This window comes from Cervus elaphus, chromosome 1 (assembly GCF_910594005.1).
Source record: "Cervus elaphus chromosome 1, mCerEla1.1, whole genome shotgun sequence".
Lineage (NCBI taxonomy): Eukaryota > Metazoa > Chordata > Mammalia > Artiodactyla > Cervidae > Cervus > Cervus elaphus.
In genome coordinates this window covers 97,196,228-97,212,763 of record NC_057815.1, presented here as the reverse complement: position 1 = coordinate 97,212,763, position 16,536 = coordinate 97,196,228, and the positions used below count along the sequence as shown (strand labels likewise).

Genomic DNA, 16,536 nt, shown 5'->3' with positions numbered 1-16,536 from the left:
GAAGCCAACTGCAATCCTTGTTGTTCCCTCAATGAAATATGTCTTTTGTGTCTCTGACTGCTTTGTCCCCCTACTTTTAAATTTTATGTATTTATTTTACTGTGGTTGAAAAATAATATGAGATCTTAACAAATATTTCAGTGTATGGGGCAGCATTGTTGTCTGTGAACACAGTATTGTAGAGCAGACCTCTAGAACTTTTTCATCTTACACAGTGGATGCTCTATACTCAGTGGTAAGCAGCTCATCCTGTTTCCCTCTGCTCTTAACTACCACGCCACTTCTTGTTTCTATGAGCAGCAGGACTTGAGATCCCTCATATAAGTGGAGGCATGCAGTATTTGTCCTGCTGTGACTAGCTTACTTCACTCAGCAGAAAGTCCTCAAGTTTCATCCACATTGTCATATATTGCTGCATTTCCTCCTTCTTTAAGGCTGAGTCATATTCCATTGTAGGTATATGCCACATTGTCTTTATGCATCGTCCTGACATTTAGGTTGCTTCTGTGTCTTGGCTATTGTGAATAATGTTGTAACGAGCATGGGAGCAAAGACAGCCATTCCAGATCTTGGGTCCAGCTCTTTCGTCTGTAGACTCAGAAGCAGGACTGCTGGCTCGTGTGATAGCTCTAGTTTTACGTTTCTGGGAAACTGCTGTATTGCTTTTCATGGCGTCTGCTCTATTTTGCCTTCCTGCCAACAGCGCACAGGTGGTTGGATCTCTACGTCCTTGGGAACACTTCTTAGTGTTTGCTTCTGAGCAAAGCTGGAATTTGGGGTTTGGGGTGCCTGCTTGGCGTTAAACTGTGGGGCGGCCCAGTGCACTAGCGGGAGTGGTGTGGTGGGCCAGTGAGTGTGCACTGGCTCCAGCCAGCGCCTCGTCCTCAGGGTTCCGAACATGGGGCTCTTTCCTCTCGATACTCAGACTCAGGCAAGCTGCAAAGAGAAGTCCCTCCGACTGCTGCTGAGAAGTCGGACCCCTGGCTCTGTGGTCCGGCCGTCTCCTCTCCCCAGGACAGGCGGGGAGCCGGGTCTTCCCCCAGCCCGGGGTGCTGGGCCGCCCGGTGGGGAGGCGATGGCGAGAAGGTGCCGCGTGTCTCTCTGTTGGCCTCAGCGTGCTGGTCTCCCCTCCCCTGGGGCGCGGGACCCTGTCGACTGCTCTCTGCGTTCCTCACAGGGGAATCAGGCTGTTCTTAGCTTCGAGTTGGTGTGTCTACGGTTGGGAGAGTACTTTATAAATAACTGCATTTGTATTGTATCATCTTTATTAGATTCCACGTATAAGCAATATCATATTGTGCTTGTCTTTCTCTGGCTGGCTGACTTCACTTACTGTGATAATCTGCAGGTCCATCCATGGTGCTGCAAATGGTATTATTCCATTCCTCTTATGGCTGAGTAGTACTCATATATATGTATTCCACATTATATGTACGTGTGTGTGTATATACATGTATACTCCACATTATATGTATGTGTGTGTGTATATATACATATATACTCTACATTATATGTATGCATGTATGTGTGTATATATATATACTCCAGATTATATGTATGTATGTGTGTATATATATACATATATACTCCACATTATATGCATGTATGTGTGTGTGTGTATATATATATATACTCCACATTATATGTATGTATGTGTGTGTATATATATACACCACATTATATGCATGTATGTATATGTGTGTATGTAAATACTCCACATTATATGTATGTATGTGTATGTGTGTGTATATGTATATACTCCACATTATATGTATGTGTGTGTGTATATATATACATATATACTCCACATTATATGTATGCATGTATGTGTGTATATATATATACTCCACATAATATGTATGTATGTGTATATATATGCACTCCACATTATATGTATGTATGTGTGTGTGTGTGTGTATATACACACCACATTATATGCATGTATGTATATGTGTGTATGTAAATACTCCACATTATATGTATGTGTGTGTATGTGTGTGTATATGTATATACTCCACATTATATGTATGTATGTGTGTATGTGTATATATATACACTCCACATTATATGCATGTATGTATGTGTGTGTGTATCTATATACTCCACATTATATGTATGTATGTATGTGTGTATATATATATATACTCCACATTATATGCATGTATGTATGTGCATGTATATGTATATACTCCAGATTATATGTATGTATGTGTGTGTATGTGTGTATATACATACTCCACATTATATGCATGTATGTATGTGTGTGTATGTGTATACTTCACATTATATGTATGTGTATATATATATACTCCACATTATATGCATGTATGTGTGTGTATATATATATATATACACTCCACATTATATGTATGTATGTATGTGTGTGTGTATGTATATGCTCCACATTATATGTATGTATGTATGTGTGTATATATATATACTCCACATTATATGCATGTATGTGTGTGTATATATATATATATACACTCCACATTATATGTATGTATGTATGTGTGTGTGTATGTATATACTCCACATTATATGTATGTATGTGTGTGTATATATATACACCACATTATATGCATGTATGTATATGTGAGTATGTAAATACTCCACATTATATGTATGTATGTGTATGTGTGTGTATATGTATATACTCCACATTATATGTATGTGTGTGTGTATGTGTATATATATATACTCCACATTATATGCATGTATGTGTGTGTGTATATATATACACTCCACATTATATGCATGTATGTATGTGTGTGTGTGTATGCATATATACTCCAGATTATATGTATGTATGTGTGTATATATATACATATATACTCCACATTATATGCATGTATGTGTGTGTATATATATACTCCACATTATATGTATGTATGTGTGTGTGTGTATATATATACTCCACATTATATGTTTGCATGCATGTATGTATGTATAGATATACTCATTATATGCATGTATGTGTATATATATACTCCACATTATATGTTTGCATGCATGTATGTATGTATAGATATACTCCACATTATATGCATGTATGTGTGTGTATATATATATATATATATATATACACTCCACATTATATGCATGTATGTATGTGTGTGTATATATATACTCCACATTATATGCATGTATGTATGTGTGTGTATATACGTATATATATACTCCACATTATATGCATGTATGTATGTGTGTGTATATATGTATATATATACTCCACATTATATGTATGTATGTATGAGTGTGTATATACATACTCTACATTATATGTTTCCATGCATGCATGTATGTATAGATATACTCCACATTATATGCATGTATGTATGTGTATGTGTGTATATACATACTCCACATTATATGCATGTATGTATGTGTGTGTGTGTATATATATATATATACACACTCCACATTATATGCATGTATGTATGTGTGTGTATATGTATATACTCTAGAGTGTATGTATGTATGTATGTGTATGTGTATATATATATATACTCCACATTATATGCATGTATCTATGTGTGTGTATATGTGTATACTTCACATTATATGTATGTGTATATATATATACTCCACATCTTCTTCATTTCATCTGTCAATGGACATTTAGTTTGACTCTGTGTCCTGGATACTGTAAATAGTGCTGCCATGAACACTGAGGTGAACGTAGCCTTCTGAAGTAGAGTTTTTGTCTTGTCCGTGTATATGACCACGATGGGATTGCAGGATCATATGGTGGCGCCATTAGTTTTTTTAAGGAACCTCCATACCATCCTCCATGGTGTCTGCATCAATTTACATTCCCACCAAAGTGTAGGACGGCTCCTGTTTCTCCACATTCTCTCCAACGTTTATTTGTAGACATTTTGATGATGGCCATTCTGAGACAAAAGAGCTTCAGTGGCCTTCAACCTTGGAGGAAGGGTAACGAATAATTTAGTAAACTTCAACCCCAGGAGACAAGATGGAGCAATAATATTCTAGGAAGGCAGAGGTAACCATGTGTAAACTTGTGCTGTGCTGGTCTATGGACTGAAGGAGTGTACAAGCTTTTCCGACTTCCTAGACATTAATCACCCTTGTCCTTGCTCCTCTGATCAGAGCGACTCTTTCCTTCCATAAAGAAAGTGTCCATGAACCCATAAACAAGGATAAGAGTGATGAGGACAAGGACCCAGACAATGTCAAACGTCCTTCCCTGGTTGTTTCAGCCAGGGGACTCTCTTTTCTATGAACCCTGCTTTCCTTCCTGAGGATGGTAGGACACGTGTTCAGGTGGGATCCAGGGCACTGTGGAGGGAAAGGCTCTGGACTCACATTCCATCTCACTCAGCCACGCTGAGCCTTCGTGTCATTTTCTATGAAAGGGAAACTCAGGCCCGAGTTGAACCATTGTGGGGATGTTCAAGTGTAGCCTCAGCATGGAGGGGGAAGAGAACACAGCTCATCCTAGGAAAAGGATCCTAACGGCTTTAGGATTCTTGCAAATGATCTTCTGCTCTGCATATATGTAAAGAGAGAGACCAAATTATGCAAATCCCACTGGAGCCCTGTCTTTCCTAACATCTTACTCACTGCAGGTACTTCAGAGTGGGAAGGGCTTCCCTGGTGGTTCAGGGGTAAAGAATGCACCTGCCGATGCGGGAGACGCAGGTTCGATCCCTGGGTGGGGAAGATCCCCTGACGAAGGGAATGGCGACCCACTCCAGCTTCTTGCCTGGACAGAAGAGCCTGGCGGGCTGCAGTCCATGGGGTTGCAGAAGGGTCGGACACGAGTTAGCAACTGAACAACAGCCACAGCAGAGCCCGGGAAGGGGAGGAGGGAGGTGCTGTCTCCTGAGTGTGACCCGGGATCTGGCCTATTGGCTTCATGCAGCTTGGATTTCAGAGTAACTGCAGGGCCTGAGGGCAAAGAGCAGCCTGGTGTTTCAGAAAGAGGAGCTCACATGCACATTCAGAACCCCTTCCTGCAACAGGAGACCCAGAGAGCAAGGGCTGGGTTTCATGAGCACTACACCTAACTGTTTGCCTCAGTGCCAGGTCCACATCGCAAGCCTCCGCTCAGCAAGTTCTGGAGAAAACGTCCCTAAAGGCACTCAGCAAGACACCGCTGAACTGACTGCATCAAAGAGAAATTTCATCGTCTAGAGAGTGCTCCTCTTCAGTTGTTCCTGCAAAGCTTGGTGTGAAGACAGCTTTCCAGGTAAGTACCCGTTCCAAAAACAAAAAGGATAATCATTGCTTTGTGACATCTTCTCCATTTACATGAGTAAGACAAATCAAAGTGCTCATATTGTATTATGCTCAGAATATGATGATAACTATAGGAAAAGGAATAATTTCAACTTAAGAAAAGTGTATCCGGCACCTATTCTGTAAAACGCAACTTGTTAGGTACCATGAAAAAAATCTTGCATTTTCCAGATCTGAACTAATAAAGGAATGAGGAAAGATCTGGGCATTTCCCGGAGGTGTGTGGGTAAAAGGAGCACTTAATATCTGAAGACGCTCTAAACATTACCCTGTTTAATCCTTCTGGTCATATTTTAAGATAAGCAGCTTTTTGTCTCCTTGAATGATATGAAAGTTATTGTGCTTCATGTCAGAGAGGAAGTGAGCAGATGAGAAAGGACAAAGAGTGCAGGACTGATCTGCTGCTCATTTCAACCGTGGAATAAACTTGCTCTAAAGAATTCACTTACTTTGCTACTACCAGAGTCCATCTTTTTGTGTTCTCTTTTGAATTTATGCCTATGTATGTGGCATATGAACTGCTTTATGTCCTACATTTTCTCATTTTAACTGTTTCTCAGCTGTCCCTAAGTATGAAGAATGAGGTGACTCTCATGGAGTTGTATCATAGTTTATATTTCCTTTCTCTGTGGCTGGACACTGGGCTTTTGTTCAGTCTTTGCTTATGTTCATGTAGCTTTATCAGTTTCTGCTGAGAGCTTTTTCTTCCTTTTGGATTGTTTTCTTTGGGTTAATTTCTTCTTCTGGGAGTAACTAAGTCAGAGGTTCGGATTTCACTCCCCAGGACGTCGCCTGTTACCCAGTTCTGCCAGCTCACAGTGAGCTTTGCCAAAGCCCTATAGGGTGTCCAGATCCCTGTTTCGGCTGTTTTCAGCCTACTTGATTTATGAATCTCAGGCTCAGTTCTTTTCAGTACCCCCCAGTTTGGTTGTTGGTTCCCGTGTGCATTCTTGAAGGATGGTTCTAAACCCTATGCTTTCCAGGTAATATGTAATATTACATCCCACAGATTTTTTAAAAACTTTATTGAAGTATAGTTGATTTACGAAGTTGTTTTAATTTCTGGCGTACAGCGAAATTATCCAGTTATACATATTGAATACATATATATTTTTGTATATTCCTTTTCGCATTCCTTTCCACTATAGTTTATCACAGGACGAGGATAGGGCCCTGTGCGGTATGGTAGGGCTTTGCTTTTTACCCTGACATCCTGTATGTGAGCGCTCACCTCTGCTAATCCCGCACTCCCAATCCTGCCCTTCCCGGCCGCCACCGCCCCGACGAACACAGGTCAGTTCTCGACGTCTGTGGGTCAGCTTCTGGTTCATACCTATGTTCCCTCGCGTCACACTTTAGATTTCACTTCCGGGTGATATCACACGGCGGTTATCTTTCTCTTTCTGACTTCCTTTACTTAGTATGATAATTTCTAGACCCGTCCATGTTGCTGCGATGGTATTATTTCATTCTGTTTTATGACTGAATAATGTTCCACTGTATATATATGTGTGTGTGTGTGTGTACATATATCATATCGTATCTTCCTTATCCATTCACCTCTTGATGGACGTTCAGGTTATTTTCACGTCTTTGCTATTGTAAATAGCGCTGTTATGAACATAAGGGTACCTGTATCTTCCTGAATTATAATTTTGTCTGAATATATGCCCACGAGTGGGATTGCTGGATCAAAGAGCAGCCCTGTTTTTAGTTTTTTGAGGAACCTCCATACTGCTTTCCATAGTGGCTGCATCCATTTACATTCCCACCAACAGTAGAGGGGGGCTCGCTTTTCTCCATACCCTCTCCAGCATTTATTATTCATAGACTTTTTAATGATGCCTATTCTGACCTCACCCCACCGGGGTCATCTTATACTCGGGTAACTTCCTTGTGAGTTGCCTCGAGATAAAAGGTAAGATTAGCCTTCAGGAATGCTTCCTTTTTACAGTCCGAAGATCTCCAAATAGGGCTTCTCCGGTGGCTCAGTGGTAAGATTCTGCGCGCCAATGCAGGCGACACGGGTGTTACCCCTGTTCCCGGAAGACCCCACCTGCCATGGGGCAACTAAGCCCGTCACCTCTGCTACTGAGTCTGTGCTCTGGAGCCCGGGCCACAACTACTGAGCCCATGCGCCCTAGAAACCATGCCCTGCACCAGAGAAGCCACTTCAGGGAGAAGCCCGCGCGCTGCAACTTGAGAACAGCCCCGGCTCGCTGCAACTAGAGGAAAGCCTGAAGAGCAGCGAAGACCCAGTACAACCAAAAGTAAATAAATAAAATAAATAAATAAAAATCCTACCATACATGACAAGAGTCTGGACTTTTCTGCAAGACATAACTTAGTACAAAGCAACTGGAAACCTTTCCCACATCCAGCATATATTATGTACTCAATACATATATGTTGATTGGATTAATCAATCTATCTATGTCTCTGGAAGGTGGAGTTACTAAACAGGTAAATACAGCATCTCTTGCATCAAATCATCCTCATCACCCACTTACTGAGAGCATATTATGTGCCAGATGACAGAGGATGAGATGGTTGGATGGCATCACCGACTCAATGGACATGAGTTTGAGTAAACTCCAGGAGTCAGTGATGGACAGGGAGGCCTGGCGTGCTGCACTCCATGGGGTCGCAAAGAGTCGGATACGACTGAGTGACTGAACTGAGCTGAGTGCGATAAAGGTAACAGATAGGATAATAAATAAGATGAGGTTCCTGCCCCAGAGGAGAACACAGTCTGTAAAAGCAAACTCTAGCCCAGAGTAACAAGTTTTGTAATGCAGGTATGCAAAAGCATTTACAAGAGCAGAGAAGAGGGAGGGATTGTTCTGTCTGAACTAAGAAATAAACAGGGATCATCCTCCAGTAGAAAGCATCACAACATTGTCAATCAGCGATACGCCCACAAAAATTGTTAAAAAGAAACACAATGTGAATGAATGAGCCAGTTCTTGGACACATGGATCAAAACAGACATTTCATTTTTAGGTGTTGAAAATGGGACTATGTATTTGTGTGGTTTCTCTATATCAATATGTATATATTGGTTTATAACTAGAGATGATTAGACTAACGCTGTACACGCGTGAGAAATCAGAGAAAGACGCTGAAGAGGGCGCTGGCCATCAGCACAGAACCTGCTGCTCTTGCTCCTCAGTCTCCTCCAGCCCCTCTCACTCACGGCTGTTTCCCAGTTGTCTCTCTAGGCTCAGGTGTCTGCACGATGTTCCCATTGCAAGGCGCCCAGATGCTGCAGATGCTGGAGAAATCCTTGAGGAAGAGCCTTCCTACGTCCTTAAAGGTGAGAATGGCAAATTCTTGGGGAGCTTTCCCCTTGGGGAGTGAGGACTAGGAAGTTCCTGCGAGCGAAGAAGAGAGTCTAGCGTTTGCTGACGGCCTGCTCTGTGCCAGGCCTTAGAGCATGTTTCCTCGGGTTTAATGTGCATAACCTCTCTGCAAGATGATCGCTGTTATGCCCACATCACTGATGTGAGGATGAAGGCTTGGTGAAGTGATTTTGCCCGGTACCCACAGATAGTGAGCTGCAGTGCTATGGTATGAACATTGCTTTTTTCTCCAAGCTGAATCAACAAGTATTCCCTTGCTCCTTTTCAAGAAACATTCCATAACAGCACTGGGAACTTGCCCAGAGCTCTCTAACAAAATTAGCTAAGACTGCATGTTAATTTTTAACTTTTTCTCCCTGAAAGAACAGTTGCCAGATCAAGAGCCTCCTTTGAAATTACCAATTGATCAATTTCTATTTGACTTAAATTTCCCAATTTCTCTGAACATACTGCACATCAGACTATTTTGATAGTCAGGCTGGCACTGAGGATCTCTGTTCACCTAGTACAATTGATCAGAAACGTTAGGATTGAATAGGGCATACTCATAAACGCCCCCATCCAGAGCTGTTCCATAGCAGCTCTGCTGATTGGCCGAGGTCCTCGCCTGTGTTTTTTTTTTAGCAATGAAAGGGATGGTGTCCATTCCAGTGGAATTTAGATGCAACCACGGGTCTGTGTGGACAGGAGTTTGAGCAAACTCTGGGCCATCGAAAAGGACAGGGAGGTCTGGAGTCCTGCAGACCACGGGGTTGCAAAGAGTCAGACACAACTGAATGACTGAACAACAGCGTGTGTGTGTGTGTGTGTGTGTGTGTGAACAATCGTTTTTCCCTGAAATATTTTTTGTTTCTCTGGTCATATTAGAGACTAGATTTCTACTGTTTCATAAGACACTCCCACAAGATACATCCATTTGAGATTAGATAAATGCATTTTTCACCCCCCTCACTCTCTAATAGATTTTTCTGCTCCTTCTTTCAGTATAAAGGTGGAAAATGTTAGCAGTATTTTATTTGTAGAATATATGGCTTCATTTATTAGAAATAGACTAATGAGGGAAGTCCCTGATGGCCCGGTGGTTCAGACACCACACTCCAAGGCGGGGGGCCCAGTCCCGACCCCTGGCCGGGGGACTGGATCCCATGTGCCCAGCTAAGGGGCACAGGCAGCAACTGAGATGCACACGCTGCAACTCAGACCTGGGGCAGCCACGCAAATCAGTATCAATAAAAGAGAAAGAGACTAATGGAACAAGGCACCCTGTCTTTAAATCACTGCCTGAAAATGACTCCAGATCAACTAATTTAAAACTAAAAGCCACCCACTTCAGGGGATCCCACTAAATACAGAATCTCTGTTACCTAGTTTTAGTAACTTCTTTCACTTGAGAAATCCTTAAGATCTGGGCAACCTCTCAGAGAAACGGTCAATTTTTCTTGGCGGTAACATCAGTTATACATCTTAAGAACACTTGCCTAAGATATTTTTTATGGTGAGTAGCTATTTTTGAACATGCTTCAGCCTAAAACTTTCTCCTCAAGTTAAGTGGACCCCAAACATTTTGAGAAAACTGTTGGTGGGTCCTAAGGGCCCTTATTTGGAGCATCTCTGTGTTAAGAAAAGGTGGTCCTCTTAGGTCCCCAGCTTTCATGAAGAAATAGCATTGGTTGTGTATTAGAGATGCACATTTTACCCTAGCTCAAATCTACAGTAGTTGCTTGCCGGGTACTTTTAATGGAACCGTAACCGAGAACTCAATACTTGAGTCTCAGTTCAGAAAATGTCCATCTGTCCTTCTAAGTGTTGGATATTCAGTACATTTTATTGCGTGTGTCAACTCCAGCTGAGTCAATTTAGAGTAGTTGCCTGACTCACTGTGTTCCGTGTTCAATAGAAAAAAGGTTTTAATTAATTCAGCCAGAGGAATAAGAAACAGTAACAGTTACACATATTTTCAGACCTTGTAATGAGTAATATATTAACATAAAACGGTTTTACAGACTTCCCAGGTGGAGCTAGTGGTAAAAAAATCCTGCTGCTAATGCAGGAGACGCAAGAGATGCAGGTTTGATCCCTGGGTCGGGAAGATCCCCTGGAGGAGGAAATGGCAGCTCACTCCAGTATTCTTGCCTGGAGAATCCCATGGACAGAGGACTACAGTCCACGGGGCTGCAGTCAGACATGACTGAGCGACTAAACACAATCACATAACATAGTTTTACAGCCCCAAATGCTGACGTGTAAAAACACCTATATTTTGCCAGACTCCACTGAATTTTAATTTCAAGCCTCCATTCATGGCTGAAAACAATAAATTCAGGTAAGATCAGTCAACACAGATTTTTCTCCTCTTTCTCCATGATCTGACATCAATAGTTCACATGAGGTGGAGAGTAGGGAAAGATGTTGAAAAGTCTGTGGTCATCATTAACCATGGTAGAAGTCGCTCAACTGGATAACTTGGTTTTTTTTCCACCTTTGGTCTCTGGCAGTTTCCATGCTGGTATCTGCAGAGGTTTCATGTCCACAAGAGTCACGAGGCCCATGGTAGAATTTATTCACTGCTGCATTCCCCAACCCATGATCCACGGGTGCCCACATAGATTCTCTTCCTGCTTTCCCAATTTGGAACAAGTCTGTTGTTCCATGTCTAGTTCTAACTGTTGCTTCTTGACCTGCATACAGGTTTCTCAGGAGGCAGGTAAGGTGGTCTGGTATTCCCATCTCTTGAAGAATTTTCCACAGCATATTGTGATCCACATAGTCAAAGGCTTTAGTGTAATCAATGAGGCAGAATTAGATGTTTTCCTGGAATTCTCTTGCTTTTTCTATGATCCAATAGATGTTGGCTATTTTATTTATATTATATGGGAAGAAAAATTTCTCCTTTCAGGTGAAAAAAAAAAAAAAAGGTTTCACATGGAGATTTTTGACATAGATGCCCTATTTGTCTTTTTTCCACTATAAAATTTCATGATTTCATAGAAATAAGCCTTGTCCTGATCAAAGAAGGTACTTTGCCATCCCTTCCTGATAAGCTGACCCTCTCACTTTCTCGGACACTGCAGGTTTATGGGACCGTCACGCACATGAACCATGGAAATCCATTCAATCTAAAGGCCCTGGTGGACAAGTGGCCTGATTTTAATACAGTGGTTATCCGCCCCCAGGAGCAGGTAAGGAGCCAGGTGTGGAATGAATGTGCCATGTTTATATTTGCTGTGTGCTTAGCATGTGCCTGGCAATGTGGTAGACACTGGAGGTGTGGAGATGAAATGCAGTGATAGTGAACAGGTCCCTGTGCTCAAGAACCTCAGAGTCTGGAGGGAAATGTAGATAGATAAACAAATTATAGTTTAGCATAAAGCGTGCAAGAACAGAAAATGTACAGCATACAAAGAAATGAAAACTGATGCGCCATGGAGGTTGCAGACGAAAGTTACAGAATCAGGTGAGAGAGAGGTCTCAATGGATGTTCCATCGGGACTGGGTTTTGTTGATAAATACGTCTTTGTTAGGCCGGAAAAGAACGGAGGACATTCTAACCAGAGAAAGTAGCAAGGACAAAAATAGGAAGGTATAAAACAAGACAGTTAGCTAAGGTGATTATAAAAGCAAACTTATATTAGAATTTCTGTACGCATTTTGGAAAAATATTAAAAAGTAGTAAAACTAAAAAGTTAATATTTTAAGACAAAGCATTCTAGGTTCATTTTTAAAATATATAGTAAAATTATAACTTTATAGAAATATACTTTTCCTGAAAATAATATTATTTAAAAACTGGAAACAAAAATATATATTTAATGAATACATTTATATTGATAATAAAAACTGAACTGAAATAAAATTATTTGATCTTTTATCTTCAATGGGATATTAAGAAACAAAATTTGTTAGTGGTATCATTGCTGAGTTGTGAATTTATTTTTATGAAACATATTCCAAACATTTTTAAAATTCTATAATTCTGCACTAGCTGTGGTTATGTTTTTCTGTGACTTTTTCTTCCAAATAATCTCACCCCTTTTTTAATAATTTGACAGGATTTTTCTACATAAGTGATTTCATTGTTTTTCTGTAATTACAGCTTGTTCAGCTAGTGTATTATGTGAGTAAGCATTTCCAATAGATTTTCCTCTTCTTTATCCTGATTAAATACAGATAGAAATTTCAACCCAGAATTATCAATATCTAAATTTAATACTGTCATCCTCTAGTTGGAACATTTAACAAGTATTTGAAATATGAAACATTTATTCTTGCAACAGAAACTTTTCCTTGTCAATTGCTTTGATCGCTGTTGAGGAAAAGAAAATATAGAAAAGTGCTTTCTAGATGGCTGTGACTTTGTTTGAGCTGAAATTTTGACACAATGTATAATATTCTTCAGTTTTTCATCATAATTTGAATACCTGAATCTCTTATTTTGATCTCATAACTTAAATGATTCAGAAAAATTTGTAATGCGCAAATACAGACAGCAATATTTTAGTGCTTAAAAATCCAGTTTAGTTGATTTTAGGAAAAAAAGTATTACAATTATGAAAAATGTGAAATTAATTTTGTCCCCCATTTCTTTATGATAACAGGACATGAACGATGACCTTGATCACTACACCAATACTTACCATGTCTACTCTGAAGATCTTAAGAATTGTCAGGAACTCCTTGACTTACCAGAAGTCATCAACTGGAAACAACATCTGCAGATCCAAAGTAAGTGAAAGGGATGGAATCCGTGCTGACTCACGTCTCCATCCTAGCGACTTCTTCTTGTCATGGACATCTTCTCTTCAAGCGCCAGACCCTCAGCCTGCTCTCAACTGTGCTGTTGTTCAACCACACCCGTACCTGTGCTGGGGAGAGACACCCTCCAAGCGTGTCTGGGCTTCGTAGAGAGGACTGTACATAATCCCCGGATAGCCGAGCCTCTGTGCCACACTTTGCAGACCCAAGCGGGATGTCTTAGGATGGTTGGGTATCAAAGCAGATTTCCCCAGGGACTTTCCTGTGGCTCAGCCAGTAAAGAATCTGCCTGCAATGTGGGAGACCTGGGTTTGACCCCTGGGTTGGGAAGATCCCCTGGAGAAGGGAACGGCTACCCACTCCATTATTCTGGCCTGGAGAGTCCCATGGACTGTATAGCCCACAGGGTCGCAAATAGTCAGACACGACTGAGCGACTTTCACTTCACTTGCAGACATAACCAAGGTGGCTTAGGGTGGTTAGGGTATCAGAGCAGAGCTTGTCCCAGGGACTTCCAGTCTCAGATCACCTCTCAGGTCACAGAGAGCAGCTGTCATGGTTATGAGCATTCCCTCCAGAGTCAGACCACCTAAGATGGCATTTGCCTGTGACTTTGTTACGTGATCATAGCCAGAGACCATGACCCGAGATCATGATTTATGTATATAGAAATGAGGACAATCAGTTCAGTGCCATTCAGTCGCTCAGTCATGTCCGACTCTTTGCAACCCCATGGACTGCAGCGTGCCAGGCCTCCCTGTCCATCACCAACTCCCGGGGTTCACCCAAACCCATGTCCATCGAGTAGGTGATGCCATCCAACCATCTCATCCTCTGTCATCCCCTTCTCCTCCTGCCCTCAATCTTTCCCAGCATCAGGGTCTTTTCAAACGAGACAGTCCTTCGCATCAGGTGGCCAAAGTATTGGAGTTTCAGCTTCAACATCAGTCCTTCCAATGAAGGACCCAAAACACAGCAGTGTTGAAAAGATTCAATGAAATCTTGAGCAGGAAGTGCCAAGTACAATGCCTGGATGTTTCAGTTCATTTCACTGCCCATAATTCTGTGAACTGACAGATGGGCTGGGCTTGGCAAGGCAGTTGCTCTCTTGGTCTCCTCTGGGTTTACATACGCATCTGCAGTCAGCTGATGGGTGGGCCGCGGGCTGGTTTCTCTAGCATGGCCTCACTTATTATGTCTGACTGATGGTCTGACTGTCGGCTGGCTCCTGGCTGTGGCCATGTCACGGTAGGAGCACACGTCCTCAGCAAGCTAGCCCAGGCTTATTCATGTGGTGTTGATCTCAGGGTAACAGACATGCATAGACATGGTGAGCCCCAATGTGCAGACATTTTTAAGCCTCTCCCTGCATCAGTATACTCTCCCCCATTGATAAAACCAGTCGCATGGTCAAGGTCAGATGCACGGCAGGAGGGGACTATCCCAGGGAATGGATACAAGGACGTGTGGGCAAACTGAGGACCATTCCTGCAATCATCTCTGCAGTCATCTACCACACTGGAAACGCAGTAAGTTCTCCATAGACGGTGGCGATGATACTGATGATGACTTATCTTCTCTGATCATCAGAACCACATGGTTCTGTAGCTCAGGAAACTTAGGTCTTGGCATGACTGTGACTGAATGAATTCCTAGACATGTTTTCAATTTTGTAAAAGCAGAAAAACTGCACGAATCCTGACTACATAACCCCAGACACGCAGCAGCCACACCGCAGTGTGAGCGGTCCAGACCTGCCCAACTCTCTGTGACCCCAGGGACTGTAGATGTCCAGGCTCCTCTGTCAGTGGAATTCTCTAGGCGAGAGCACTGAAGTGGGTGCCATTCCTTTCTCCAGGGGACCTTCCCAACCCCGGGATCGAATCTGGGTCTCCTGCATTGCAGGCAGATTCTTTACTGGCTGAGCCAGCAGGGAAGCCGCCCCAAGCCCATCCCCAAAGTTCTCCGTCTATAACCCCTCAGAACTTCCTACTCCACTGGAGAGCTTTTCCCTAGAATGGACTTAAACCATGGCATGCCTCCTTATAATCCCATCCAGGTACGCAGTCCAGCCTGAATGAAGTAATACAAAATCTCGCAGCCACGAAATCCTTCAAAGTCAAGCGATCAAAAAACATTCTCTATATGGCATTTGAGACAATCAAGGAACTGACTCCGTCCCTGCTGGATGTAAAGAACTTACCAGTCGGCGATGGCAAACCCAAGGACATGTGAGTTTGATAAAAGCTGCTCTGCACCACTTAGACCACTCATTGTGCAAGTAGCCTCCAGCCTTCTCTGCCTGCTTTTACCCTGGCTCCCCACAATCCATCTTCTTCAAAGCAGCCAGAACAAGCTTTTTTTAAAAATGTAATTCAAGCCGTGTTTCTCCCCTGCTTAAAATACGCCACCAGGCCCTCTCCTCCGGAGCGTATCAGGCCTCTGCCGCCCTCTCTGCCCTGTCTGGCCCTTCTAGCTCACTCAGTCCAGCAGCATGGCCTCTCTCTAGTCCTCATCCTGACAAGCTCAGCCACAGTCCGGGACACTGTGCCCCCTCTCTCCTCCGCCTTCCCTGTCTCTCAGGCTAATAGAGGTGGGGACAGGTGCAAACCGCTAAACTCACAGACTGCTTTTCTCTTGGAACACCCACAGCGACCCAGAGATGTTTAAGCCCGCATCTGCGGAGCCTAGCCACGCGGCTTTGGTGAACAGGTTCTGGCTTTTCGGCGGCAATGAGAGGAGCCAGAGGTTCATCGAGCGCTGCATCCGGAACTTCCCCACCTCCTGCTTGCTGGGGCCCGAGGGGACCCCTGTGTCCTGGTCCCTGATGGACCAGACAGGAGAGATGCGGATGGGGGCCACCCTGCCCGAGTACCGGGCCAAGGGGCTTGTCACCTACGTCATCTACCAGCAGGCCCAGTGTCTGCTCGAGCGGGGCTTCCCCGTGTATTCTCACGTGGACCCCAAGAACCAGATCATGCAGAAGATGAGTCAGAGCCTCAATCACATGCCCATGCCCTGCGACTGGAACCAGTGGAACTGTGAGCCTCTGTGACCGGCCCTGAGCGCCAGCCAGGGCGGGGGGGCCTGAGGGTGTGACGGGGGGCAGAGCACAGTGGAGGGAAGAATAAATTGTGGCTGTGATCTCTGTGAA

General features: G+C 42.9%; 1 protein-coding gene across 2 annotated transcripts; it reads left to right on the top strand.

The window, feature by feature from the left end:
* The first annotated feature begins 4,925 nt into the window (after positions 1–4,925).
* Positions 4,926–16,536, top strand: GLYAT (glycine-N-acyltransferase). Of its 2 annotated transcripts, none has more exons than XM_043914124.1 (6): positions 4,926–5,218; positions 8,490–8,584; positions 11,702–11,809; positions 13,226–13,352; positions 15,442–15,613; positions 16,035–16,536. In XM_043914124.1, the coding sequence occupies exons 2-6, from the start codon at positions 8,507–8,509 to the stop codon at positions 16,435–16,437; spliced, it is 888 nt and encodes a 295-aa protein (XP_043770059.1). In that variant the 5' UTR covers positions 4,926–5,218; positions 8,490–8,506; the 3' UTR covers positions 16,438–16,536. The 2 variants fall into 2 exon arrangements, with proteins under 2 accessions (XP_043770059.1, XP_043770052.1); XM_043914117.1 differs by having other exon boundaries at positions 4,928–5,218; positions 8,478–8,584.

Coding starts and splice junctions, on each gene's coding strand:
- GLYAT (XM_043914124.1), top strand. CDS start 8,507: ATGTTCCCATTGCAAGGCGCCCAGATGCTGCAGATGCTGGAGAAATCC. Junction 11,810..13,225: donor TTATCCGCCCCCAGGAGCAG/GTAAGGAGCCAG, acceptor TTATGATAACAG/GACATGAACGATGACCTTGA. Junction 13,353..15,441: donor ACAACATCTGCAGATCCAAA/GTAAGTGAAAGG, acceptor AATCCCATCCAG/GTACGCAGTCCAGCCTGAAT.